General features: G+C 34.2%; 10 protein-coding genes across 11 annotated transcripts; 4 read left to right on the top strand and 6 right to left on the bottom strand.

Moving 5' to 3' along the window:
• The first annotated feature begins 573 nt into the window (after nt 1–573).
• On the top strand, nt 574–4,479 carry LOC123311516 (translocation protein SEC63 homolog). The gene is made up of 10 exons (XM_044895541.1): nt 574–775; nt 863–1,194; nt 1,262–1,432; nt 1,541–1,747; nt 1,902–2,130; nt 2,256–2,549; nt 2,604–2,828; nt 2,901–3,151; nt 3,205–3,411; nt 3,479–4,479. Exons 1-10 carry the CDS (start codon nt 655–657, stop codon nt 3,710–3,712), a joined length of 2,271 nt encoding a protein of 756 aa, XP_044751476.1. The 5' UTR covers nt 574–654; the 3' UTR covers nt 3,713–4,479.
• A 1,940-nt stretch (nt 4,480–6,419) lies between these two features.
• Nucleotides 6,420–9,118, top strand: LOC123312435 (akirin). Its single transcript, XM_044896863.1, has 4 exons — nt 6,420–6,858; nt 7,547–7,692; nt 7,751–7,907; nt 7,979–9,118. Exons 1-4 carry the CDS (start codon nt 6,666–6,668, stop codon nt 7,987–7,989), a joined length of 507 nt encoding a protein of 168 aa, XP_044752798.1. The 5' UTR covers nt 6,420–6,665; the 3' UTR covers nt 7,990–9,118.
• LOC123312432 (ribonucleases P/MRP protein subunit POP1) lies at nt 9,029–11,866 on the bottom strand. The gene has a single exon (XM_044896859.1). The coding sequence runs from the start codon at nt 11,728–11,730 to the stop codon at nt 9,478–9,480; it is 2,253 nt and encodes a 750-aa protein (XP_044752794.1). The 5' UTR covers nt 11,731–11,866; the 3' UTR covers nt 9,029–9,477.
• Nucleotides 11,867–11,933: 67 nt separating this feature from the next.
• LOC123312434 (xyloside xylosyltransferase 1) lies at nt 11,934–13,561 on the bottom strand. 2 transcript variants are annotated; one of them, XM_044896861.1, is made up of 3 exons: nt 12,974–13,558; nt 12,780–12,921; nt 11,934–12,456 (listed from the first exon to the last, which is right to left on the bottom strand). In XM_044896861.1, exons 1-3 carry the CDS (start codon nt 13,407–13,409, stop codon nt 11,943–11,945), a joined length of 1,092 nt encoding a protein of 363 aa, XP_044752796.1. In that variant the 5' UTR covers nt 13,410–13,558; the 3' UTR covers nt 11,934–11,942. The 2 variants fall into 2 exon arrangements, with proteins under 2 accessions (XP_044752796.1, XP_044752797.1); XM_044896862.1 differs by having other exon boundaries at nt 12,321–12,463; nt 12,974–13,561.
• Nucleotides 13,562–13,886: 325 nt separating this feature from the next.
• LOC123312436 (phosphatidylinositol N-acetylglucosaminyltransferase subunit P) lies at nt 13,887–14,524 on the bottom strand. The gene is made up of 2 exons (XM_044896864.1): nt 14,383–14,524; nt 13,887–14,330 (listed from the first exon to the last, which is right to left on the bottom strand). Exons 1-2 carry the CDS (start codon nt 14,451–14,453, stop codon nt 13,907–13,909), a joined length of 495 nt encoding a protein of 164 aa, XP_044752799.1. The 5' UTR covers nt 14,454–14,524; the 3' UTR covers nt 13,887–13,906.
• On the bottom strand, nt 14,442–15,004 carry LOC123312438. Its single transcript, XM_044896865.1, has 3 exons — nt 14,863–15,004; nt 14,639–14,767; nt 14,442–14,584 (listed from the first exon to the last, which is right to left on the bottom strand). Exons 1-3 carry the CDS (start codon nt 14,889–14,891, stop codon nt 14,455–14,457), a joined length of 288 nt encoding a protein of 95 aa, XP_044752800.1. The 5' UTR covers nt 14,892–15,004; the 3' UTR covers nt 14,442–14,454.
• Nucleotides 15,005–15,260: 256 nt separating this feature from the next.
• On the bottom strand, nt 15,261–18,820 carry LOC123312433 (ankyrin-3). The gene is made up of 8 exons (XM_044896860.1): nt 18,259–18,820; nt 18,026–18,192; nt 17,775–17,887; nt 17,501–17,661; nt 17,120–17,357; nt 16,721–17,056; nt 16,214–16,317; nt 15,261–16,157 (listed from the first exon to the last, which is right to left on the bottom strand). Exons 1-8 carry the CDS (start codon nt 18,433–18,435, stop codon nt 15,396–15,398), a joined length of 2,058 nt encoding a protein of 685 aa, XP_044752795.1. The 5' UTR covers nt 18,436–18,820; the 3' UTR covers nt 15,261–15,395.
• A 288-nt stretch (nt 18,821–19,108) lies between these two features.
• Nucleotides 19,109–19,838, bottom strand: LOC123311357 (protein UXT homolog). The gene has a single exon (XM_044895264.1). It carries the CDS (start codon nt 19,763–19,765, stop codon nt 19,319–19,321), a length of 447 nt encoding a protein of 148 aa, XP_044751199.1. The 5' UTR covers nt 19,766–19,838; the 3' UTR covers nt 19,109–19,318.
• Nucleotides 19,839–20,076: 238 nt separating this feature from the next.
• LOC123312150 (reticulocalbin-2) lies at nt 20,077–21,502 on the top strand. The gene is made up of 4 exons (XM_044896402.1): nt 20,077–20,568; nt 20,628–20,751; nt 20,806–21,128; nt 21,199–21,502. Exons 1-4 carry the CDS (start codon nt 20,219–20,221, stop codon nt 21,368–21,370), a joined length of 969 nt encoding a protein of 322 aa, XP_044752337.1. The 5' UTR covers nt 20,077–20,218; the 3' UTR covers nt 21,371–21,502.
• An 816-nt stretch (nt 21,503–22,318) lies between these two features.
• Nucleotides 22,319–23,958, top strand: LOC123312151. Its single transcript, XM_044896403.1, has 5 exons — nt 22,319–22,429; nt 22,507–22,610; nt 22,960–23,081; nt 23,145–23,231; nt 23,546–23,958. The coding sequence occupies exons 2-5, from the start codon at nt 22,520–22,522 to the stop codon at nt 23,903–23,905; spliced, it is 660 nt and encodes a 219-aa protein (XP_044752338.1). The 5' UTR covers nt 22,319–22,429; nt 22,507–22,519; the 3' UTR covers nt 23,906–23,958.
• Nucleotides 23,959–24,600: the final 642 nt, after the last annotated feature.

Here is a 24,600-nt window from a genome sequence, read left to right as displayed (position 1 = left end):
CTTAAGTAAAATCAAAGATTAACTTCCAGCCAAACGAACTAGACTGAAATGGTCGGTAAACAATCGAAATTGCACTCAAGAGTGCACTTCGAAGTCAACTCGAAAATAAAAAGTGGAAAAAAGAATTATTTTCTCCTAAACAGGGCCAGATATTATAGCGAGCAATTTCAAAAGCCTTTCTTTTAGATTTTCATCTTGGAAAAATGATAACCCTAGAACATTGAACTCAAAAGGCGTTTTCGGAAACTTACCCGGGTTCATTCGATCCCTAACCCTTGCGTTCGTTTACCTAACCCGAACATCCAACCCGTGTTCGGAAAGTACGGTGCTGCTAACTCGATCACTAACTCGGGTTGTTTTACCGTAACCCTACAAATGTTCAATGCCCTCGAAGCTTGATGATTTTTTGAATTATCATCTCAGATCAATAAAAATCTGAGATTATCATTAAAAAACGCTCATCGTGCATAGAGCTCATCGCAGAACCAAAGAGACAGAACATCATTGATTGAAAAATTTGTCAGTTGTCATAATTTGACAACTGTTTACATGATTTTGAATAAAATTAGCTTACAGAAAAATCAGTATTCTGTGTTGGCGAAGTGACACGTCGGTGTTAATGTTTGTGTAGTCTCATAATTTTAATTTTATATAATGGGGCAGAAGTTTCAATATGATGAAAGTGGAGGAACTTTTTTCTATTTTCTACTTTCATTTTTAGCATTAATTTTAATACCAGCAACAATCTACTATTGGCCAAGGAAAAAGAAAAGAGGTTAGGAACTAAGAAGTAGTTAATGTTTTCTGCTTCATTTGATTTATTTAAATCAACATATTCTTGATCGTATATTAACATCTCTAGATCCAGAGGAAGAAAATAGACGATGCCATTGTCCACCATGCATACAAAAAGTAGAATATCTCAAAAATGCAGAGCCCTGGAAAGGTCCGAAGGATTTTTTGATAAAACTCTTAATTTTGGCCGGTTGGGTTGTCCTCATATTCTTAGCATATAAAGTTTCACAATTTGATTATGAAATGGCCAACTTTGACCCCTATGAGATACTCAGGGTTCCCTTGGGAGCTTCTGAAAGTGAAATTAAAAAATCTTACAGGAAGCTCTCTCTGATTTTGCATCCAGACAAAGATACTGGAAATGCCAAAGAATTTATGAAACTAACCAAAGCTTATCAGGTTAGTATAATGTGAGGAAGCAAGATGTACAAGCCTAATTTTAACTTTTTATCTATTATACTATTAGGCTTTAACGAATGAAGAAGCAAGAAAAAATTGGGAGAAATATGGAAATCCGGATGGTCCAGGAGCAATGAGTTTTGGTATTGCCCTTCCTTCTTGGATAGTTGAAAAAGAAAATAGTGTATGGGTTCTTGGATTGTATGCATTAGTTTTCATGATTGCGTTGCCAATAGTAGTAAGTGTAGTTATTATTTCTTACTATTCTTTTATTCATATTAGGAGTTTTTTTTTTCATATTGATCTTATGTGGATTCGTGATCTTTAACCTAAGCTTATATTATAGGTTGGAACTTGGTGGTATAGAAGTATAAAATTCACTGGAGATCAGGTGCTGTTGGATACTTCTCAAATGTACTATTATTTCTTCCATAAGACTCCGAACATGATTCTGAAGAGAGTGATCATGATACTGGCAGCTAGTTTTGAATTTGATAAACGCCATAATTCCGAGGTTGTGGAAAGACCAACAGACAACGAAGAAATCCCACAGGTGAGGCAATCAGGAATTTTCACTGAATAGAATAAATCAAATCATTTCAAAATTGTTCCACTGCCAATGAGTTTGATGATACCATTAAATTTCCTTAAGGCAGATCTTTTCCGTATGATCCCTTCAAGATTTTTTTATTTGTATGATTTTATAGCTGTTCAAAAGATTACCCCATCTTCAAGAAAAAAATAAGGAACAGCCGATGTGCAGGATGTATAGTGTGAAAGCTAGAACTATTATTCATGCACATTTAACGAGGATACCTTTGAACCCATTAACTCTAGAGCAAGATAGGAGATATATCATAGCAAAATGTCCTTACCTACTTCTGGAGCAAGTTAACTGTGTTAATCAACTAATACTATTAGGTTATGCTAAAAGAAGTGAGTATTTGACGTCATTTTTCTGAAAATATCCATTGATTCGATTAATTAATACTAATTTATTGAAAACTACCTCTTGGATTTATCCCATATATTGCTTCATGTCAGGGAAAATTTCATTTTAGTTCAACATATTCCTAGTATTGAATCGATAGAGAACTGTATGAAACTGTCCCCGATGATTGTCCAAGCGATGTGGGAGCATAAATCGCCCCTACTGCAACTCCCCTACATCAATGAGGATAACCTAAAATATTTCATGTCGAAAAAACGCCATATTAAAACATTGCAACAATATGCCCAGCTAAAGAGCGAAGATAGGCGCAGTCTCTTGAGGAATTTATCCGACGCTCAGTACGAAGACGTCATGAAGGTGCTGGGCAACATGCCCTACGTCGATTTTCAAGTTAAATGTGAAGGTGAATAGTTTCAGATCGGCTAGCCCGAAACGAAATTAAAAAATTAATTTTCAGTTATCGACGATGAGAACCCCACGAAAGTTACAGCTGGCGCTATTGTCACTGTTACGGTGACTCTGACGCGTCAGAACATGAGTACCCTCTTTGGCGATGAGAACGCCAAAGATAACAGTCTCATTACTGAGAACGGAATCGAGGTTGAAAATAAAGAGACTCCTGGGGGTGACGGGGACTCTGAGCCGTTTGTGAAGAGACCTGCTTGGATGAAGCAAAAAAGAGGTAGGGATCATTTATTTCATCATTCATAGAGCTCCAGATAGAATTAAATTCTGTTATCATTGTCATATTCAGGTGGCGGTAAGAAGAGTAAGAAATCAGGGAAACAAAATAAATCAACTGCGAAATCGAATCACAATGTGGAGGAAACTCTCACGCCCTCTCAGGAGAAATCAAAGACCAAAGATGAGAGGGAGAAACCTTTGAAAGACGATTTATCGAATGATTCAGACGATAGTGATAGGGAAAACGCAAAAACCGAGAAATCTTCCGATGAAGATAACGATAACAATCAAAGAAGTGAAAATAGTGATGACGATGATCAGGTAAGAATTCCACCGTTGCTTTTTGCCTTAAATAATCGTCTGTTTCTTTGTAGGAATGGGAAAAATTCAAGAAGATCAGGGAACGTGAGAGATCCTTGGAAGGAAAATCGAAAACATCGCATCCGGTTCATTGTCCTTATTTTCCTGCTGAGAAACAGGAATACTGGTGGACTTACATATGCGACAGGAAATCGAGAACTCTCCTTACTGCTCCTTACTACGTTACCAGTCTAGTGAATCAAGAAATTGTTCATCTTAAGGTGAGTCGAAATTTTTGAGTTCACAGCAATCTACAACGAATAAACCATTCGAATAATTTAATTTCAGTTTACTGCACCGATTTGGCCGAACAAGTATACACTCCAAGTGTGTCTGAGGTCGGACTCTTACGTTGGATTCGACCAGCAGAAAGACATCAAATTGGATGTAGAAGAGGCTCACAAGGAAATAGTGGACCATCCCCAATGGGAGTTTGAAGATTCAGCGGATGAAGCAGTTGCAGATAACGATGCTCACGAATCGGAATATACAACAGACGATGATATTCCTGGAGACGACTGAACCACTTACTCTCTAGCCGAATATAGTTGAAAATTAAAGCAAGAATCTGTCTCGACAGTCGGGTGGTCCAACAAACGGAATACTTAGGCAGATTTTTCTATATTCATCATATTTTTATACTGTGAATTTTTATTAATTTATTAGATTGAGCATTTACCTGCTTATCGATAAGATGAAGTAAAAAATGTTATTGGATATAAATATCACTACGTTTTCTGTTTGAATCAATTTTTTTCTATTTTTTGGTTGTTGAAAGTCTTCATTATAGGCTGATCTGGGTTTAAGGAATGATATGGACAGTTGTGTGGGTATTCAAATGAAAATTAGTCAGTTTGTCGATCTATCAGTGCAATATTTCCGCGTGGAATTCCCAAAAATCATTGATATATATGAAAAATATTTATTTATTCTTCCAGTGAGCTCAAATTTAATTATTTATTTTTTTTGTCATTGTTAATTTACGTGTAACCATTTTGGTTGACGAACCCCTTTCTAGATCGATAATTTATTTAATTAATGCAAATGATTTGAAATTCATTCCAATCTGTTTTGGATGCGAGGTTTCAGTATTCAAAATGTTGAACGCTAAGTTACAATTTATTTTGGTATGACGCCATCCTGTTTCCGAAGTGTACTGTCATGAAAAAATATTGAAACTGTTTGTTCAAGAGAGGATTCTAATGAAATTCACTTGTTAGAGATAGTAAACATTTTTATTGCCCCAAATTTGTAATTTGAAATGAGATAATAAATTGATATTTAACACATGGGAGACTCGTAATAGTTAAGTCGACAGCATTTTATCAAGGGAATCTATGACTTAAAGGCAAAGGTCTTGTGTTCATAGATACAATGATAAATAATCCACCAATCAAGATCGTTTTCGCTCTTGATTGGTTCATTGTATCTATGAACAGATGGCCTTAAAGTCAGAGAGTTTTACTCTTTGCTGTCAATCAAAATGTTGTCAAAATAGTACAATTCAGGTTTTAAATTTCCCAGTGTACCATGCTTTAAAAGCCTGATACTATTATAGTTTGATGAAATAAAAATTTGCTATGGGTAGAAAACATAGACATAAACCTAAAAGCAACAACGATAAAGATGTCGAGGAACAAGAAACTCAATTAAAAGTCAGTGAAAAAACAGAGCAAGAACTCTTGGCTCTTCTGGAAGAGAACGCGGAAAGTGAAGTCATTACGCAGCAAATAAATTATCCGAAACAAGAATATCAAAAGAAGGCTTCCTCACGAAGATCTAAAGCATGTCGAAATCCGTTGCACTTTGAGAACCCAAAATTGTTCGATAAAGCGATAAGACGTTTTGCTGAAAAGTTGGGAATTCACGACGACATGGCAAGGATATTTGGATTTCACCTAGATATCAACTGTATCGAGAAAAAATCCAGAAAATCTCGACGCAAAACGGTTGAAACTTGTTGAACGTTCATTTTCCCCTGTTTTGTCCTTTGCGCAACCTATAACTGAATAATAAACATATTCTTTTCAAAAACACATAAATTTCCCAAATGCCTCTCGAAATCTTATGCACAGAACACTAATATCATCTTATCTTATGTTGTGATTTCAAAATAGTAGAATTTGAAATTTCGTTGTTACGCATGATCATTGAAAACTTTTGGCATATGTGAGTGAACATGATATACGATCATGATACAAGGAAATAATATTCTGTTCGTATAACGACATACATTAAATTCGATTTTGTGATGATAAAGTCGCTAGAAAATATATCAGTATAAAACCGGCTTACACGACGTTATTTTTTTTCATTTTCAAGTAAAATATCTTCGAAAATGGTTTAATATATCTAGCAAATACAACGTTGCCATAATTATACATTCGGCACATTAAAATTACCGAATTCTAGAACCATCCTCTCTTTTCAATGAAGGTTCATCGAAGCTCAGGTGAAAAATTATTATACAGAACGAGTTGTTCAGTCGGTAAAGGATTATGAAATCAAATCATATAGTTTTATCAACTTCGTAATTTCTCTTTTGTATGAAATGTGTACTTTGTGAATACAGATTTATGGATTGTAGACTATAGTCAATTGCTAATACATTAAATTTTGAAGTAGGACTGGTATTTCGAAGGACGAAATCATTATTTAATGATTTTCAGAAAGAACATCTCTAATGAAATGAAAAAAGATTTCAAAAACTACATTTCAGAGCTTCCTTGAAGGTAAGTATATATTTTGAGACGGCAACAGTGTTGACTGTTACTATCCAATAAGATAGGACATTGCCAGATTTACCATAAAATAAAGCATTCAATGAAATATTGAAATTGAAATATGTACAAAGGCGTTGATTGAAGTATTAATACTTCAATCAACGAAACAGGTACTTATTTTTGGACATATAGGATCATCTACCACTTTCGCAAAAGGAAAGAATATATTGTTTTGCATAATTCTAGTTTTTCTAACATTTTACTCTAGAACTAGAGGACAAATCACAGCATCGAAGAGCAGTGTAACGCTCTTTTTTCGTGCTGAGTACACTAATGTTGGAAACAAATGAGTCAAATAGTCCAATATTCACCATATGTTCTTCACTTATGTGCAATGAACTAGAAAAAAGACATTTGGATAATTACTATCAAAAACAAGGATGACTGGGGAAAACTTTGGCAACGACGCTCGTATATAGAAACATGCGCTGTGATGTTCTTGTTCACGAAAATGAACATTCCAAAACAAAATGTCACTTCTTTGACTCACGTTCGCCATCTTGTTAAGATTGAGGGCACTTTATCTCAAAAAATCCTAGTTGTGAAAGTTCTCAGACCATCTGAAAGTGTGATAAAATTAGAAGACAGTTAAATATATGTTTCAAGTTCAATATTTTTCTAGTAGTCTGACGAACAAGTGATATATCTAAATTTCGTTGTTTGTTTTGATCAGTCAACGGTAATTTCGAGCAATGGCGTGTGCAACTTTGAAGAGATCTTTGGATTTGGACTGGGAGCCTGTCTCTGCCAAGAGGAGAAGATGTGCCCAATTTTGTACCAGTCCGACACATTCTAATACCCCATGTAGTTCAAATTCAGCTGCAGCTTCAACGCCGAAGCAGGCCTCCGTTTTTCCCGACGTAATGGGCAGAAAGCTAACGCCAGGTAATTAAATGAAATTACGTCGATATAAGCAATCGAAATCTTTACACCGGCTAAAAACTAGAATTCTCTTAAATATATAGAAACATTCCTATAATTGGACAAATGATGACATTTGATTTGACATCAGCTGATTAAACAATTATTTGTTTATAAACTTTTTGTAGAATCGAAGTGGATATAATGAAAATTACATAATATATTGTGCTTTCATCCGTAGTTAATTTTTCATTAAACAGTCTCAAATGTAAAATTTTTATATTCCATCTTTTAAACAAAATTTTGTCGTGCTTGTCAAAATGCTTGAAATAATTTGTTTTTCCAACTTCAAAGCTTTGAACAGTTCGTTATCTTTGTATATCATTTCTCAGATTTTATTCCTATAAGGGATAAAACGAGGATTTATTTTATGAGTAGCTCAAAGTAGAAAATAAAAAGTTTTATGGGTTTGAGATATGCATACCTTGGAAATGGACGTTTTTATGAGGTTTTTCTTCCATCTCTTAGATGGATGGAGTAATATCAAAATTATATGTATTATTCCTATTGATCCTTCATTTTAAGTAATTAATTTTGAGGTCCTACTATTATTTCTTCCCCAAGATACTTGAGAGATTTCATAACAAAGATTGATAAGTACTCAATATTTTTTTATTATTACATAACTGTATTTATTTTTTTTTCTGTCAAGAATACATGGCGGAAAGTATCAAAGCTGAGCTCAGGAAAATTCAAAGACGCAGAGAAATGAAATATGGAAATATGGATTGTTCAGACTGCAGTTCTGGAGGAGAATCTCCGTCTCGCTCTGATATACCTCTCTTTACTTTTAAGCAGGTAAGTTATGCAGTTTTGCACAGTTCATTTGTTGAATACTGATTTTCATATTTTATAGGTTGGAATGATTTGTGAGCATATGCTTAGAGAAAGAGAATCTGAAATTAGACAGGAATACGACAATGTCTTAGCTGCCAAGCTTTCAGAACAATATGATGCCTTTGTTAGGTTCACTTATGATCAGATTCATAGGAGTTATGATTCTGCTCCAAGCTGTAAGTATAAAAGTTTGGGTAGCTACTATTCTCTCATCATATACGTTGCTTATTGTCATTCTTATTTTCAGATTTATCGTAAAACTGACATGTCGCCGCAGCGAATGTTTTGTTCATAATTATCATCTAGCTATGGATAACTATTTAAGGACCGTTTATTACAATTATATAAGAAGTCGTACATCAGTGTGAGATGCCTTAGATCATAATCATATTTGCTCTTACGCACTACTCGATTTGTATATATATAGTACATAATATATGATTAATATTATATATAACCTAACTGTCACATCATATATTTTTTATGATATCACTTTGTTTTCATCAGAATCGATACACCAAAACTTGAAATGTTATAATTATTCAAATTTATGTACATATGTTTTAATATGCCTTAACAACTTATTTTTTAATGAAGCCTATTTTATCATGATCCTCTCATTGTTTCTTGGTACCTCTAGGCCTTGAAAAAAATATATTATTCCATATGACTTTAAATATAACGGTTATTGACTTGAAATGTATGTAGATAAGACGGTCTGCCATGTAAGTGTATCTGATTCTCTAGTTACTGATGATTCATTCAATTCCAGATTGAAAAATCATTCTTTCTCGATAAATATTAAGGATTTTTGTTAATGTCTTACGCATACGTTGTTCGATAGATTTCATCTATTTTTGCTAGAATTATAGACTGAGAGATCTTGATGCGGTTGATGTAATCAAGTTCAAATGAAAGAAATCGAAATTTTTATGCGAGTATTATGGATTATCAATGAAATCTAACGTGCATCTTAGTTTTGTTGCTAGTGACGGATTCGATAAATTAAGGAACAATTTTTGTTCCTCAAATACTCTTTTCAGATGGATTTTACCTCGAAGAATAACTTCATGAATTTCATATAGTGAACATTAAGTTAAGGAAATATTTTTGATTGTAAGTTTGGTGGAAAAAATATTAGAAATTAAAAAAAAAAAGTATGTTATAAGTTGGATTTCCAAATGGACTTGGTGAATTGGAATTGAATGTTTGAATCCTTCTCGAAGGATTTTTCTACTTACCATTATTTCTGAAGATTCAGTGGTTAATTACCCTTTCTGTTAGGGATCCTTTTTTGTTTTTTTTATTATTAATATTTAATATGTAAAGTACTAAAGTAGTAGTTTCGGATTATAATTTCCAATAAAAAATAAACTGTTGAATGGTTGATTTGCTTCATTATGGAATGATCAAGGTGTCGCTATGTTAAGTATTGAATAAAGGTTCAACGACTGATATTTGTCATTCAATAACATGCTAAAACTTGGATGTTTAATCTACAATTATTGTGGGACAAAGTGGAAAGACTAATCTGCTCATTAAGCAAAAATTATAAACCAAATAAAACAGTAAAAAGATCTATTTGTGATTTAAGTTGTTATTAATCAGGTAACAAAGACGGTTGGAAACAAAAGAAGACAACGTAACAAGAGCTTAAAAATTCAAAAATATTCCTTATAAAAATTAAGTTGGAAATACAATGATCAACTTGGATATTAGAGATCTGACAAAACAAATATATTGCTTTCATAAATCAGTTACGATTGATAATTTCCCTAAAAAATAATGTCTAGAATTTGTATTTCGAATGAGTACGTTACTTTTAACTTTTTGCTTCAGCAGAACTTTCAGAGCGGCACCTGCCACATAGCCTAAACCTTTTGAAGAACCTAAAGTGTAACTGAAGCCACCTTCTTTTATGAAACCAAGCACTTCTCTGCAACAAGAGGACCTTATATTTTCCGTCTCTGGAAGCCATAATTTTCTCATTTCTGTGTGATATTTTATCAATTCTGGTAAATCTATATTTTGTAATTTTTGTTCTAAAGATTTTGCTTTCTTCCTTCTATTTCTAAGTTTTTTGAGCAATGTTTTGTGCTGTTTTCTCATTTCTGCCCGTTTCTTCTGGTTTGGATCAGGGCATATGGGTTCCTCGGGAAGATCCTTGAGATCTTTTAAATTAGGGATACATATGATGGAAAATGGCTTGGGAACTCCTTTGTCACACTTAACTTCTACTGGTACTAAACAGTTATCAGGCAAAGCAATATCTTCTCCCGACAATAAACTCTGTTGAAGTGCCATTAGGATTTTCCTATCACGCAAAACGATAAATGTGTCAATTTTTGTTTGCAACCAATTTTCAATGAGTAGTTTCCAATTGAATTTGAAAGGACTCACAATGTTGAATTTTCTAAAATTGGTTCTTCTATTTGGTGGTTTTCTGAAGAATGTTTCAATACATTTTTCACTCACAGTTGTCTCTTCTTTCTGGCCAGCCGGTGTATCAGGAAATAAGAGATCGAATTTTCCCATTTCGAAGTTGTTGTGTGAATATTCCCTTAATCCCCCACTTCTAGCACCCCACATAATCAAGGAAATCCAAACTGGTTGTGCCCATGATGAGGGTAAAATGATATCCCAACCAGACGAATATCCCAAATTTTCATTCCTACTCCCAGGTCTTTGGATAAATATGAAAGGAACTGGCTTTCCAAATTCGCTCAAATCTGACCCACGAATCAAACTTTTACTACGTATTTTCGCCACTTCTGAATTTGAAATTTTGCTATTATTAATTTGTGTCCGGAGTTGATCATCCCAAAGAGGGCTCATATGAGATTTTGGAATGAGGGAATCGGCGTCTGTGTCAAAATTAATGATTGGTTGAGATTTTGTTCTAACACTAGGTGCACACAATCGTGGATCACATGCAACCACTGGTACAATAATATGGGGTGATAAATTATTGGTTGAAGGTACATTCTTGAGTTCCTTCCAATATTTTTGTTGTTCTTCTATCACTTTTAAAGCACACTCATCGTTTTTGAACCATTCTGCAACAATTTTTTGGGAGTTACACAATGTAAAACAATTTTGAACAACACTATTTGAAAGATCTCCACTTAAACGGAATCTACATAGTTCAGTTCTAAGTTCTTTGAGGTGAACCTTTTTCTCACTATCACAATAACGATCACTTTCATTTTTCTTTAAACCGAAACACTTACAAAGTGTTTGAAGAATATCCTCATGAAAAGCAGCATGGTTCCATATCCAAAGAGATGTAACTACGTTGTAGTCATTCAGTGGATACTTCCATAAAAATTTTATTTTTCCTAGAGCTTTTTTGCGATCAGAATTGAACTCATAGATAGTTGTTTCACCTTCTCTCAAACCATTAGCAAAAACTTTACTTCCGATGGACAACCCATCAGATGGATTAGTAATTTTTTTGAAATTCTCAATCAAGAATTCCCTCCTGGCACTCACTTCGATGCACTGAAAATAGGAAATATCTTGGAGAAGGCAATAACTTTTTGTTGCTCTATAACAAGCAGTGAAAGCTTTGTCACATGGACATAAAGGTATTTTGTAGCCCCATTTTGTAATCATGTGGAACCTTTTTGCATACCATATATGTGTATTCAACCATTTGATTTTGGACTGTCTTCTGGTATATTCTTCCAATAGATTTGAAGGTTTTCTCCTATACTTTCTAGAAGGTCTTTTTTGCTTCGGAGGTAAACCTGATTTTTTCATTTGATTCATGTGTTTCTCGCGTAAACGTCTTGGTAGTCTCTTCACATTATGTGACATTGCTCTTCTCCTCATGTGTCTAGGCAGTTTTTGGAATGCTAATTTGGTGCTGTAATCGGAAGAAGATAAAGACTTCTTCATCACTTGTATTTCTTTACATCTTGCATAACTAAATTTCGAAAGTGAAATAGACGAGGGCAAATTAACTTTGCCATCGAAGGTATCAGGCGTTGGATCCATTCTAAAATTTGAAAATTTACATTCACTTCACAACTTTAATCAAATTCCGAAAACAAACAGATAACCTATTATTTAAGTTAGGTTAGGTTACTTCATAGAAATACGATACGTTCACAGAATACCAAATATTAAACAAATAATTAACATTCTATGTTTTTCAAGGGAAAGAAAAATGAAATGCAAATTTAAAAATCTTTCAAGGATAATATAAATTATATATTCTTATATGAATAATTGTAATCCTTACGTATTTCAGTATTACAATTTCCATGTAAAATAACAACTTCATGATCACAACGAGCGTAATAGTCAAAAACATCTCTGTAACCTTTTTCTCTCCACCAAGTACATAACTGCCTATTGAAGCCACAATGAATGGTTTGAATAAGATGTGGGTATTCATACCCTAACAAAGTATAAAAATCCTGATCTCCCAAGTGTCCCTGCTTGAAATCATACTTCTCCGTCAACTTTTTCAGGGTAGATTTATTCAAGATTGATTTATAGCTCTCAGAATTTCTGATCGAGTCGAGTTTAAGAAGTAAAACTCCAGAATTATATCCTTGAAACCCATGAGAATGAGTTGAGTTGGGGTTGACAATATCATTCCAATGATAATAATCACCAAATGTGGTATTGGGGTGTTTCATTCTATAAGATCTCAAAACATGACGATAAACAGGGCTCAGTTCAGGTGCAATTCCAAATAAGGCAGTTTTTTTGAATCTAAAACCTTATAGTAAATAAAAAATTCCAAAATCATTCTTTTACTCCAGTTTACTTTAGGACCCATTACAGAATTTTGTTGCTGATTTTTTATCAATTTCCAAAAATTCAAGATTTGCCCTCGAGAGAACTCAAAGAATTGAAGTTAGGTCCAAGGCTCCCTTGGGTCTCTACTCACCATACTTGGGACAATGAAAAACAAATTTGTACACAAAAATAGCATTTGTGGATATTGACAAATTAAACAATTATGTTCTTTTTTCAGGGGCTTGTGACAAAACTCAGAAGTGGATACTAAAGTAAACTATTTTAAATTATCATACCTCTTAAACTGGTCGAAGAGAAGAGTTATATCCTTTTTGAAATAAATATCACAGTCCAGCAATATTGCATATTTTTGACTTGCAGGTGCAATTCGATGCAAGCCCAATGAGATATAAAATAAAACATCATTATAATAGCTTCCTGTAAAATAGTCGAAATCAAGAGTTATACATTTTTTAATTAACTTACATACCTGGCTTACTAAAAAAATTTGACATAACATCAACAATATCTTCAACAAGTTTAGCACTTGAAATTATATTGTAAAAGGTATATGAAATATTTTTATCAGACTTGGACATTTGTTTTAAAATAAAGTTTTCAGCCATTCTTTGAGAAGAGTTATCTACAATTATGTTGAAATTTAAAGGCACAGTGCTAATTGTCATAAGATTATCAAGAAGTTCCTTGAATTTATAAGTAAGTGGAGATCCATTATACACTTTTGTAAATATCAACCAAACATTGTATTCTTCGTTAATATAGTCTGGACTTGTTGAGTTTTCTTTTTCCAATCTTTCTCTTCGATTATTGATAACAGATGCATTTGTGTATACATAGTAAAAAATCACCAATATTCCAGTTAGAATTAGAAATACTTTATGTGGACGACGTACAATCACTTGCATGATTGTCACTTTGCAGTAAATGTAGCATATTTCATTCTCATCATAAAAATTTTAAAATCATTTTTAAATATTCATGAATGAATATCTTCGAACTCGTAATGTTTATTACAAAGATAAGACAACTCTTTGGTTTATTACGACTACTGATAACATAGACCTACCATCCACAGAATACATAATTTATCAGTGCCTACGACTTTGTACTCTGTGAAGTTAATTGGTTCTGTGCATACGATATTTCCAAAGAGGGATCTTTGATATTTCTACTCTCAACTAAAACAGAACAAAAATTAATATTTGCTAGGGAGAAATGTTAATTACAATCAAAATCGAACAAAAAAATCGCATGAACATCATATGAGAATTTGAATAGAGGCATTACATAAGCTTCCATATCATTTATAATTCAATTCGGTTATCTGTGTTCAATAAGGAAGATGCTCAGCAAAAGGAAGGCATTAAAATGATACTTCAATATAAATTTCAAACTATTTCATTCAAATACTCTCATTTATATATAATTTCTTTGAAACTTCCCAAATTTTTAAATCCTTTAGAACAGGAATTGAACTGGGATTCAAATCACATTCTTCATTTTCATAGGTTTTCTTGTAACAGGTCTCCAAATTGAGACAGCATTCTGAACTTTTTTTTCCATAAATTTTCGGGCTTAGTATCTTTGATGCTTTAATGTTTTTTTTACTTCCAACCTTATCTTTAATAGTCCTCAAATCATCGACATCAGGAGTCATACAAAGACCCAAACTGGGATAAATTACCATTATAAAAACAGCAAAAACTGTGAGCAAGAATATGGGAGGAGAAACTGCCCAGTATCTGTGGGGTAAACATGTTATACCTAATGATCTGAAATAATGTTCAGGTACTACAGCCCATACAAGGTACAAACAAAAGAATAACCTGAAAAATATCAACTGAAAAATGATTTTTGATTTTTTTTTATATGTACAACCTGAAGCTAAAATACATAGCAAAGCCATATACGGCTCTGCTTGGTGTGGGAGCTGGTGTGTGCTCAGGCATCCTAGAAATGGCTGTAGCTCTCGCTTAGAGGTTGTCCTACCAACTGAATTGTTTCCGTTATGAGGTGAATGTTATCAAAAAAACTATTTACAGATGTTCTGAGACTAGATAAATTACTTCCATGAAATTTACTGAAAACAGAATATAAATAAGAGCAATAATCACCAAAAAATGATAAGTAATACGCAATGAGTTTGTTTCCTTCTAGAACCAAATTTTTCCTAGTACCACCACGTTTTGGTTCTGTATCAACTTGAAGTGTATGGTAAACTACTTCTGCAACTCTGGAATTTTCGAAAGGCACTTCTATATCTCTGAAGATCAAGTTGAGGAATCGACAATAGATAGCTTTTAGCAGACACTTGTGGGTTTCTTCGAACAACCTCAGTAAGGTTGTATTAAAGGATACAGAGTTGTTACGTTGTCGATGGAACTCATAATTTTACGGATTAGTTTTGAAACAGCGTCAAATTCTATAATTTTTGAAATTTCAAGCAAGCTCTGCTTACATTTAAATCATAGCGAAAATTAACCTCATCTTTGATCATAGATATGCTTGTAGGTTATAACACTGATTGCTATCACTGATGCTTCTTCATTTCACAAGAGAAAAATGAAAATGAACGAAACGCACGAATGATATTCCTATAACAGGATAAAAACAAATCGACATGAAGCGAACGAACAAATATTGATTACATAGTCAAGCTTTCAACCTACTCTTTCGCAGGCATTTGATTAACCTGACTCTATGGATAATATCCTCAAAAAAATGATGATATTTTCTGTTGTGTATTTCAAGAATCATTAAACATTCAACATTATATATTTGCTTCGAAATTTTTCACCAAGTGAATAAAAAAAGAACAATTTAATTTGCAGAAAGATCACAAATTGTGAGCATCTCCCATGCATCAGCAACTTCTCACTGCCTCATTCCTCCTATAATTCACAGTTCAAAATGTAGTCTTTAAGTTGGTTTGGCAAATTCAGCTTATTTATATACAATCCAGGTCGTCTATTCAGGCAAATCAAGATTTGTACTCTACAAATCTGCTTCAAACTTCTGGGTTTATTATATAAGTGAGTTATGATATTTGTCAATGGTTCAGTCATTTTTCCTGGCACCAGACTTAATTGCTGTGTATGCAGGATCTTCAAACATTCGAATAAAGGCTTATGACTCATCACTTGATAAAACAGATAAATTATTTTCGAAAATGTCATCCTAGGGTCGATTATAAGACTTTCTTTCCCTGATATCAGCATCACATAATAATACAAGATGAAATTTTTCGTTTTCCACTGAGAGTGTAAATGTAGAGGATGATTTTTTATTGCTTCTGAAATGTTGAGACTCAAATCTGGATTGGCGCCATATTGGATAAGGGTTAACGTCAAGTCATACATGTAGAGGATATCTTTGCACTCTCGCACGTTCTGTATCATATCCATGCAAGACTGTAAGATGTTTTCGGTCCTCCGGTCCACCCGTATGTTCGGATCTAGACCGTGAGTCAGCAGCAGAATCAACAGATTCTTGATGAATTCGAAGTTGAGTTCTTTCTGTTCTTCGCAATTCAAAGTGATGTTTTCGGATACGGTGAAAACTAGAACGTGAAGCGGTGTTAGGTTGCCCCTATAGCTACAGTTAGGGTTGGCACCCCCTTTCAGAAGGATCCTAATGCAGTTGAGGTAGCAGACCTGGAAACCGGTCAAATTATTGGAATACGGGCAAAATGGAGAAATTGCCAATTCACCTTCATGTTGTGGGTGAAGTGGTGAAGAGGATCCTTATTTATGAGCGGTATCAGACAGACCATCAAAGGATCGGATCCATCACGTCCTACCATATTGGGATCGCCTATTGAAAAACAGAAAATCTTACCTTTGCGGTTTTCAATAAGAGATCTAGATTCAAAAGTTCAATAAGATACGGTTTTCGGCACTCAGGATGTCAGTGAACAACACTCAAAAATTCAGCTTTCTATGAATACCGAGGCCAAAAACAAAACCCTTTGCCCTATGAGTCGAATTCATAGTCTTTTATTAGTTCATAGACCTTCATTAGTCTATGGTCGAATTGATGTTACCCATCCCTGTTCGTGATCGGTGCTAACCTCACTTTTGTCAGTGTTGCCAAACTGACGTGGATTTATTTACATTTGGTAATCGTCGAAAATCCTCTTTGAAGGGTGTAAATATAATGCATACTCACCTATTGTGATTTCAAGAGATTACCATAAACGTTGTACGACGGTACCTACCTCCTTCGTGCAATAACATGGTCAGCAGCTCGTAGCAAACGTCCCAATCGTGACGTACGTGCCTGAGAACGCAGGCAATGGCAGAATTGCCCGTATGATTGATCGATTGTTTCGCCCCAGCTTGCATCAGGTATCGAACAAGGTGCAGCACGTCCCATTTGTTCCATCTGTCGTAACCGTACTGGGAATCCTCCAAGGCGTAACGCACTATGAGGGCGTGTAATGGCGTGTTTCCCAGGCTATCAGGCGCATTGATGAGCTCTTTGCAACCGTGATCCAACAGTAGCCGTATTGTTGCTAGCGTGTCTTCGGCCGATTTATGCGCCACCAACAAGACTGAAATGGCAATTATCATATTTCGCAAGCCTAGCAATTTTGCAAACCAATACATGGACTCACCAACATGAAGCAGCGTCATTTGTTGGGTTGTAGTCCTTACAGTAGTATCAGCACCAGCGTTTATCAATAATTCTAAGAACTTGTTATCGTGCAGAACCGCATAATGTATAGGGTAATATTCATCTTTAAGAATGTGGATTTCTTCGCTTCTTTCAGTTACGATGAATTGCGTGCATCGCCAGGCCGCCCTCTCGCATGCTGCGTGTAAAAGGGGCTTTCTACTTCTGAACAAACCATTCTGCAAAGATAAATCAACACTCTTAGTATTGAGGAAGCAAACAGACAAAGTAGTGCGTTGATTAATTCTGACTCAATAAAATATATAGGGTCAAAACAAAGCTGTGATGTATTCTTTTCTCTAATTCAAACTTGAATACTTACTCTCACCCATAAATCCTCAGCTTTCTGGGCAATCATATTAAGAACATTCACATGATCACCATCCAAGGCATAATATATTGCCGACTGTAATTTGCTTACTGGGGTTCTATCTCGAGAATCCCTCTCTATGCAGGTTTCCTCTTGGGGAATTGATGCTGATGCTGCAATTCAAGTAGACTTCAGAGGGAAACTTTACTTTAAAAATTGAAACTTTCAATTTTCTGATCACTTTTAATTTCACTGAATCTGATTAATAAATCATATGGGAACTTACAAAATTTTCCCCTCTCTTCACAGTTATTACTGTGTGGTCCAGGCCAGCACATCCTTGCTTCCACATCTATTTTGGCACCATGTTTTAAAAGCATTTCAACGCAAGCATCATGACTGGAAGCAAATTTGAACAGTAGAGTTGATAAATTCTTTCATTAAATCTATATAGAACTATGTACATACTGCCAAGTAATATTACAGAATTAAATGTTTCCGGAAATCCATAACAACATATCCACCACTGAAACTCACCCTTTAAGGCATGCTATATGTAAAGGAAGACTACAAGGAAACCGATTAACCTCTCCTGCAGAATGTCGAGCTAATAACCAACGAACAAGATCCACATTATTAGCTCCTACACATTTTTGAAGTAGGTTATATCCAGTTTCATCATGGATGGTCAGTATATTTTCGTTCTAATGAAAGATGTTTAAATTATAAATTCAAACCTTATATGAAAAACAATGAAGGATTTCGCTTACTTTCGGTATTTGCTGGAGAAGACCTTCAAGCCTCTGAACACCAACTTTAGGATTAGCTCGTAATGCGTCGAAAATCGTCTGAACCTTTTGTTTGGTCGAATCAGATACTTTATGACCATGTCCATTCGTTAATAATGCGCTTCCAGTATGAAATACTTGGCTTACTGAACCTCCCATATTTTCAGCTATTTTAATCAACGCACAAAAATGTATTGAGGCTGTGATATTGCAATTGGGCGATTCTTAATTAAGTTATAAATGTTGGTGAAATTATGGCGAATAAAAATTTCGAATCTCTTCATTGTGATCCGTTCCATCCTTAAATCTATTAGTAAACAATTATTCTAAAGTATAAATTTTAACGCAAAAACCTCTGCTAATAAATTGCTAGGGTTAATTGAGAAACAAACTTGATAGAGGCAAAAGATTTCAAATCATCCATTATATTAGCGGGCATTTCATTCACATTGTGTTAAAGTTTCTATAATAATCATTGCATTATTTATAAATTCATAACTTCCATCAAATTTGCGATTTTATTTGACATTTTGGATTTCGTGAATTTTCCTTCTCTATGTGAATCATAGAGAAGCTAACCAATCTTCTTATCTTTTTAGACTCTAACATGGGACGACTCAATTTTAAACCAAGACAAACCAAAGATTGAGAAACAGTAGCTGTACTTTATCATTAAAACCCATTATTTTTACTCAACACTCCTCCTAATAAAGTCATTAAACGAGATATTTCAAGCCCAATATTTTTATATCCAAGAAATTTTTGTGCTATTCACGACTTCAAAAACCTAAAATCACTTTGTACTCGACTTTAAGGAAAACAAACTCAAAAATCAGATATAAATCACAAGTATATTTATCAGAAGTCAATGTGATAATCAACATAACATTTTTACATGATTCGTTATATTCTTTCTAGAGCACTTTGAAATCCGACTGAATTATTAGTGTTTTCCCTTAAACTCAGCACTGTGAATGTCAGCTCGTATTTTTTCACTGGGTTGCAGTAATTGCCTCAGTTATAAAACCATTGCCTTATATTACTATGGTGGAGTATTAGGAGATTGTAATTCACTTATAGCTAAAAGGACAAATTTTATGTGTACTTTGATGTCAACAGCAAGTTTCCTGTAATGTTCAACTTCTTTCTTCAAAACTCTTTTCCTAATGCCTGCATACTTGATAGCTTCATCTGGTTCCATTTTCAAAATGTGACCAAGCCCTATATCTATAAAAACATCGTTGAAATTTGTGACTTCACCTTGTACCAAAACACCATCTCCTAATTCCAATTTCATTAACATATCCCTATCTTTCTCCTTGAATTCCTGAATTGTTTTGCACATATTCTCCACCTCTTCCCATTCTTGATATAGTTTATTCTTTATTAGGAGCGTGTCATCTACTTTTCTCAAATCAGTTTTGAGTTTCTCTTCGACAAATAGCTCATATTTTTTTATTTTCTCTTCGATAATTTCGTTCTTTATCATTATCTTCTTTTGCAAAATTTATTTCTTGATGTTTTTGTATTTGCAGCATAGAATATCAATATATTGGTTATGTTTCGGTTTTTCACAGAATCGAATAATCGAAATACTTTTTCTTAAAACACACGACCTTTATATGTTCCACGTTGACGAAAAAAACTCTTTTTATACAGTTCAGAATCATGCAAAAAATATGAGCAACTTGCATAAGCGTTGATTGAAGTATTGTTTAATACTTCAATCAACGGCAATCGGCAGCAAGGTTGAAAATGTTGAAATTGAAAATATCCTGATCAACGGTGCAACACTTCAACATGTCAACTGTCAACCTCAAATATTTCATTGCTGTCAAAATCAATCTGATTTTGAATTTCTCTGGGAATTTTGAAATTGGAATATGAGATAGTTCATTTTCCATTGCTATAATATTTCCTGTAGCAAAAATTAGTTCAACAAATGAATTTCCTAAGAAATATATTCCCAATAATATTCATTATTTTTCTCAATGGTAAACTTACCATCGGAGGTGTAATGCATAGCCATAATAATGAAATACACAAAGAAAGAGAAGCTGATGGGGCCTACAGTCCTAGAGACCATGCACATTATTCTGAAAGCGGAGAACATAACACAGCTTTTGACCATGAAGCAATTTTAGGTAGTCATGCTGAAGCAGAAGAATTTGATAGTCTTCCACCAGAAAAGGCAAAGGAAAGATTAGGTCTCCTTTTGAAGAAAATGGATCTGAATGGAGATGGGTACATAGACAGGCGAGAATTGAAAGCATGGATTCTGCGATCATTCAGGTAGATAGTCATGTTACAAAACTTGATCATATCAAGCAATTAACTGAGTGTATTTTTAGTTCACTTTCTGAAGAAGAAGCTTCTGAAAGATTGGAAGATATGGATGAGAACAGAGATAATTTAGTTAGTTGGGAAGAATATAAGGAAGATACTTATGACAGTGAAGAGGAAGGAAACAGTAATGTGAGTATCAATAGCATCACTCAGAAATGATCTTCAAATTATTAAACCTTTCAGTTACTTGAGGATGATAAAACAATATGGAATGCAGCTGATTTGAATAAAGATGGCAAACTAGACCTTAAGGAATTCACAATATTTACTCATCCAGAGGAGCATCCATCGATGTTGCCAATATTTTTAGAACAAACATTGAGGGATAAAGACTTGAATAAAGATGGTTCAATTGATTTTCAAGAGTATGTGGGCTCGCAAGCCAAAGATCATGATAAACAGTGGTTGACTGAACAGAAACATTCTTTTGACAATGATTATGATAAGGACAAAGATGGAAAATTGAAAGGAGATGAAATATTATCATGGATTGTCCCTAGTAACGAGTAAGTTTTTTCTGAAAAATTATACTGTGAAAATTCCAAGAATGGAATTCATATATTTATGTTTTTTAAGGGATATTGCAGAGGAGGAAGTTGATCATTTATTTGCTGAAAGTGACGATGATCACGATGATTTACTCAGCTTTTCTGAGGTGGTCAATCATTATGAAACTTTTGTTGGGAGTGAAGCTACTGACTATGGGGACCAACTCTACAAGAGTCATCATTTTACTGATGAATTGTGAAATGTCAAGTGCTATTTTGAAGATCTGTGTAACCAAATAATTAATTTATTAGTAATCTTAATGTTCTTTTGTAAGTCTGTGTTGTAAGTTCGTGCCATAATTCATTTTACAGAATAAATTAACTGGATTGTTTGTTTTTGTTTGATTCTTTCACCCAGTTATCAATTTCACACCCAATTTCTTTGTTGAATTATTTCTGGTAGTTTTCTAGTAACCTACATATCCAAAAGAAAACAAGTTTTTAGGGAAGACATTGAAATTTTGAAATATTTCTAGCGCTGCTAAATTACACACATTCTTTCTAAGTTTTCTTTAATATTTCCTTCCAATTTTATTATCCTCCAGTAGGCATGGGCGTAGACAGGTAGGGGGCCAGGGTGGGCACGACCCCCCGCCAACGGTCTTCCACTGCAGGCAATGATATTGAAAATTAAACTTGGAAATGTTCAAGCATAACACTACATTGAGCTTTCCCTCCCCCTAAAAAAAATTCGGATTACGCCATTGTTAGGTTATATAAGCTAAAATAAACTTTTACCGTTTAATGAAAGATGGCTCTACCAGTTCAGTACGTTGAATGTACAGTGACTCTTGTTAGAGTTCAATCTAAAATGCTTGAAATCATAAGTTTACTTATCTGGTAATAGGGGTAATCAAATTTTTTTATGACCCCCTTTCAGTATTATGTACATAATATTGCTGAGAAAATTCATAAACACAACATATAATGTGTTTTTCACAGTTTTGTTTTAGGATATATTTATAGATTTCGAAAAACTAGACAAAAATTCAACTATGCACGTTCCCAGTCCTGGAATAAAAAATAACTGTTACTGTAGGCGTAGATGAAGGCACAGCCGTTCCTTTAGAAGGTTGTGATGAAGGTAACTCAATGAAATAACTAATGGCCAGTGTTTTTCAGTGGTCATATTGAATTTTTAGTATCAGTATATTGATAACGAAAATCTTATTGTTTCTTTGTTAATGAAATTGTTTATGAACGTATTTGCTTGATGATCTAATAAATGTACGTGAGCGTTCTGAAAGATTAATAATAAGGTGATTAATTGATGTAGCGCAAGTTCCGCTTTATAAAACGAATCTCTAAAATAAACTTATTCAGTTGTGTTTTCTAGGCTCTATTGAAAAATGTTCCGATTTGTTATACTCATTATAGCTCTTATATTTCTGTATTCTTGCGATGGTTTAGTGTGGCCTGATATCAAGACATGTGATAAGAGTGAGTTTATCATAATAATATGCCTATAGTTTCAAAAGTGGACAACTTCTGAAACTTCTTTAGGGTTTTCACTCCCAGATTGAATTGAGAACTTAGGGAGCACAGAGATTTTTTTTATTTCTATCTGTATATCAAAAACAAAAAGCTTATTTTCTGGATATAGATTCATACGTACAAGTTTTTGTCCCTTTTTCTATGCATGATATAGCATCCAATTTTTCAATTTCGTTCAAGGAAAGCATATTTATTGACCTCTGAATGGCCCTCTCAATTTTCATATTCGAGCTTTCTCCTCAATATATTAGTATATTATTCATATAATTGATGAATCATAAGAAAAAAATTTCAGGATTTCATTTCTGGCAGCCTTTTTATGGTTCTATACCTATGAACGCTTTTATAGCTGGTACCGACAAAGGAGGAGAGAAAAAATATATAGCACGGGTAATTTCACCAGATTCCAGAAGTTGGGTATGTATTTGGCAGTGACAAATGAAAAAAAAATGCAATATTAATGATATTTTATTTTCGCAGTCAGCACCAACAACTTTCGCGGAAAATAGTCGGCATATCTTCTTTTCCTGGGAAAATCACACAGAAAAGGTGGACAGATATATAGAAGTGAGTGTAATATGTACCTTTATCTATATAGAACATCAAACGAATACCTATACCGGATATATGAGGACATATAGGACATATTTATACATATATGTTCTTATACAATGCCTATAGATACCCAAGGATCATAAACAATGGTTATACCTACACCTTAAAGTCGAGGGTTGTGAGTTATTTTTTGTTGGACATGTTATTAGAGGTGATTCTCAAGCCCAGACGAGTGAATGATTGCATAAATCGTGGAGACAAAATGATTAATGCTGCTTGAATTCCGAATGCCCGATTTCTGATAGTTCAATTTTCGAAATTTTCAGATTATGAGCGTGTCGCCAGGTTCAACTCCTGGATTTGGTTGGCGCGATTCCACCAAAGATGACCTGGAGGAACTGAGAGGAATTTGTTGTTTGGTACAAGGCGGGACCGGATACTTGAACAAGAGAAAGGTGGTTTCCTACGTGGGAAGGACTTTGACGAAAGGTAAATATTTCGTCGGTGGCGTGTACAGACCTGAGTGGAGAATATTCGAAACAGTACATCCTATGCGATACGTAGATGAGGTTGGAAGGTTTTTTGGTCTCAGCGATGGCTTCGAGGTTTTAGCTTATGACTGTTGTGATGAAACATACTGTAAACGCCCCAATAAGGCAGATTGCTGTTATGACATTTTAATATAAACAGATATATGTAATTTTCAAACACGAATAAATAAATACATATATTGAAATTACTTGTTGGTTGATTTTTCCCAATGCTGTGTAGATATACACGGTGATTCATAAATAGATGTCTCTACACTTTGCGAGCGGATTCTTCAGTCAAAAATAAGGGTAGTTTATCATATGAATTTTTTCTGAATTTTTATTAAGTTATGAAGGCCTTACAAAGGATTATTTTCCTCATAAATTGATGATATATCTTCATAAACTTATGAGGGGTTCGAAAAATTCCCAAGAAGAAGGTGAGAGTTGAAAAATCGTCAAGACTGAACGGTTGTACTGAGCTCGTTAATTACTAGAAGGGTTGCTTTCATAGAAAATGTATCACATTCAAATCTAGGGTTATCTTTCTGGTAGATGTCGAAAATTCACCTTCGTTAAGACCGAACGGTTCTAACGAGGTCGATGAAATTTCGAGATTTATTACTAGACGAGTTACTATCTTAGAATATGTATTACATTTAGATGTAGGATGATTCTTTCGGACGTACGAGTGTCAAAAGTTGATCTTCGAAAAATTCCCAGAAAGATAGAAGTTAAAACTTCCTCAAGACCGAACGGTTGCGCCGAAATGGATGAAGTTCTCATATTTAGTACTAGAAGGGTTGCCCTTTCAGAATGTGTATCCGATTTAGATCTACGATAATTTTCCT

Source organism: Coccinella septempunctata, chromosome 4 (assembly GCF_907165205.1).
Source record: "Coccinella septempunctata chromosome 4, icCocSept1.1, whole genome shotgun sequence".
NCBI lineage: Eukaryota > Metazoa > Arthropoda > Insecta > Coleoptera > Coccinellidae > Coccinella > Coccinella septempunctata.
The sequence above is the reverse complement of the archived record's forward strand: the minus strand, read 5'-3'. Positions and strand labels throughout refer to the sequence as shown.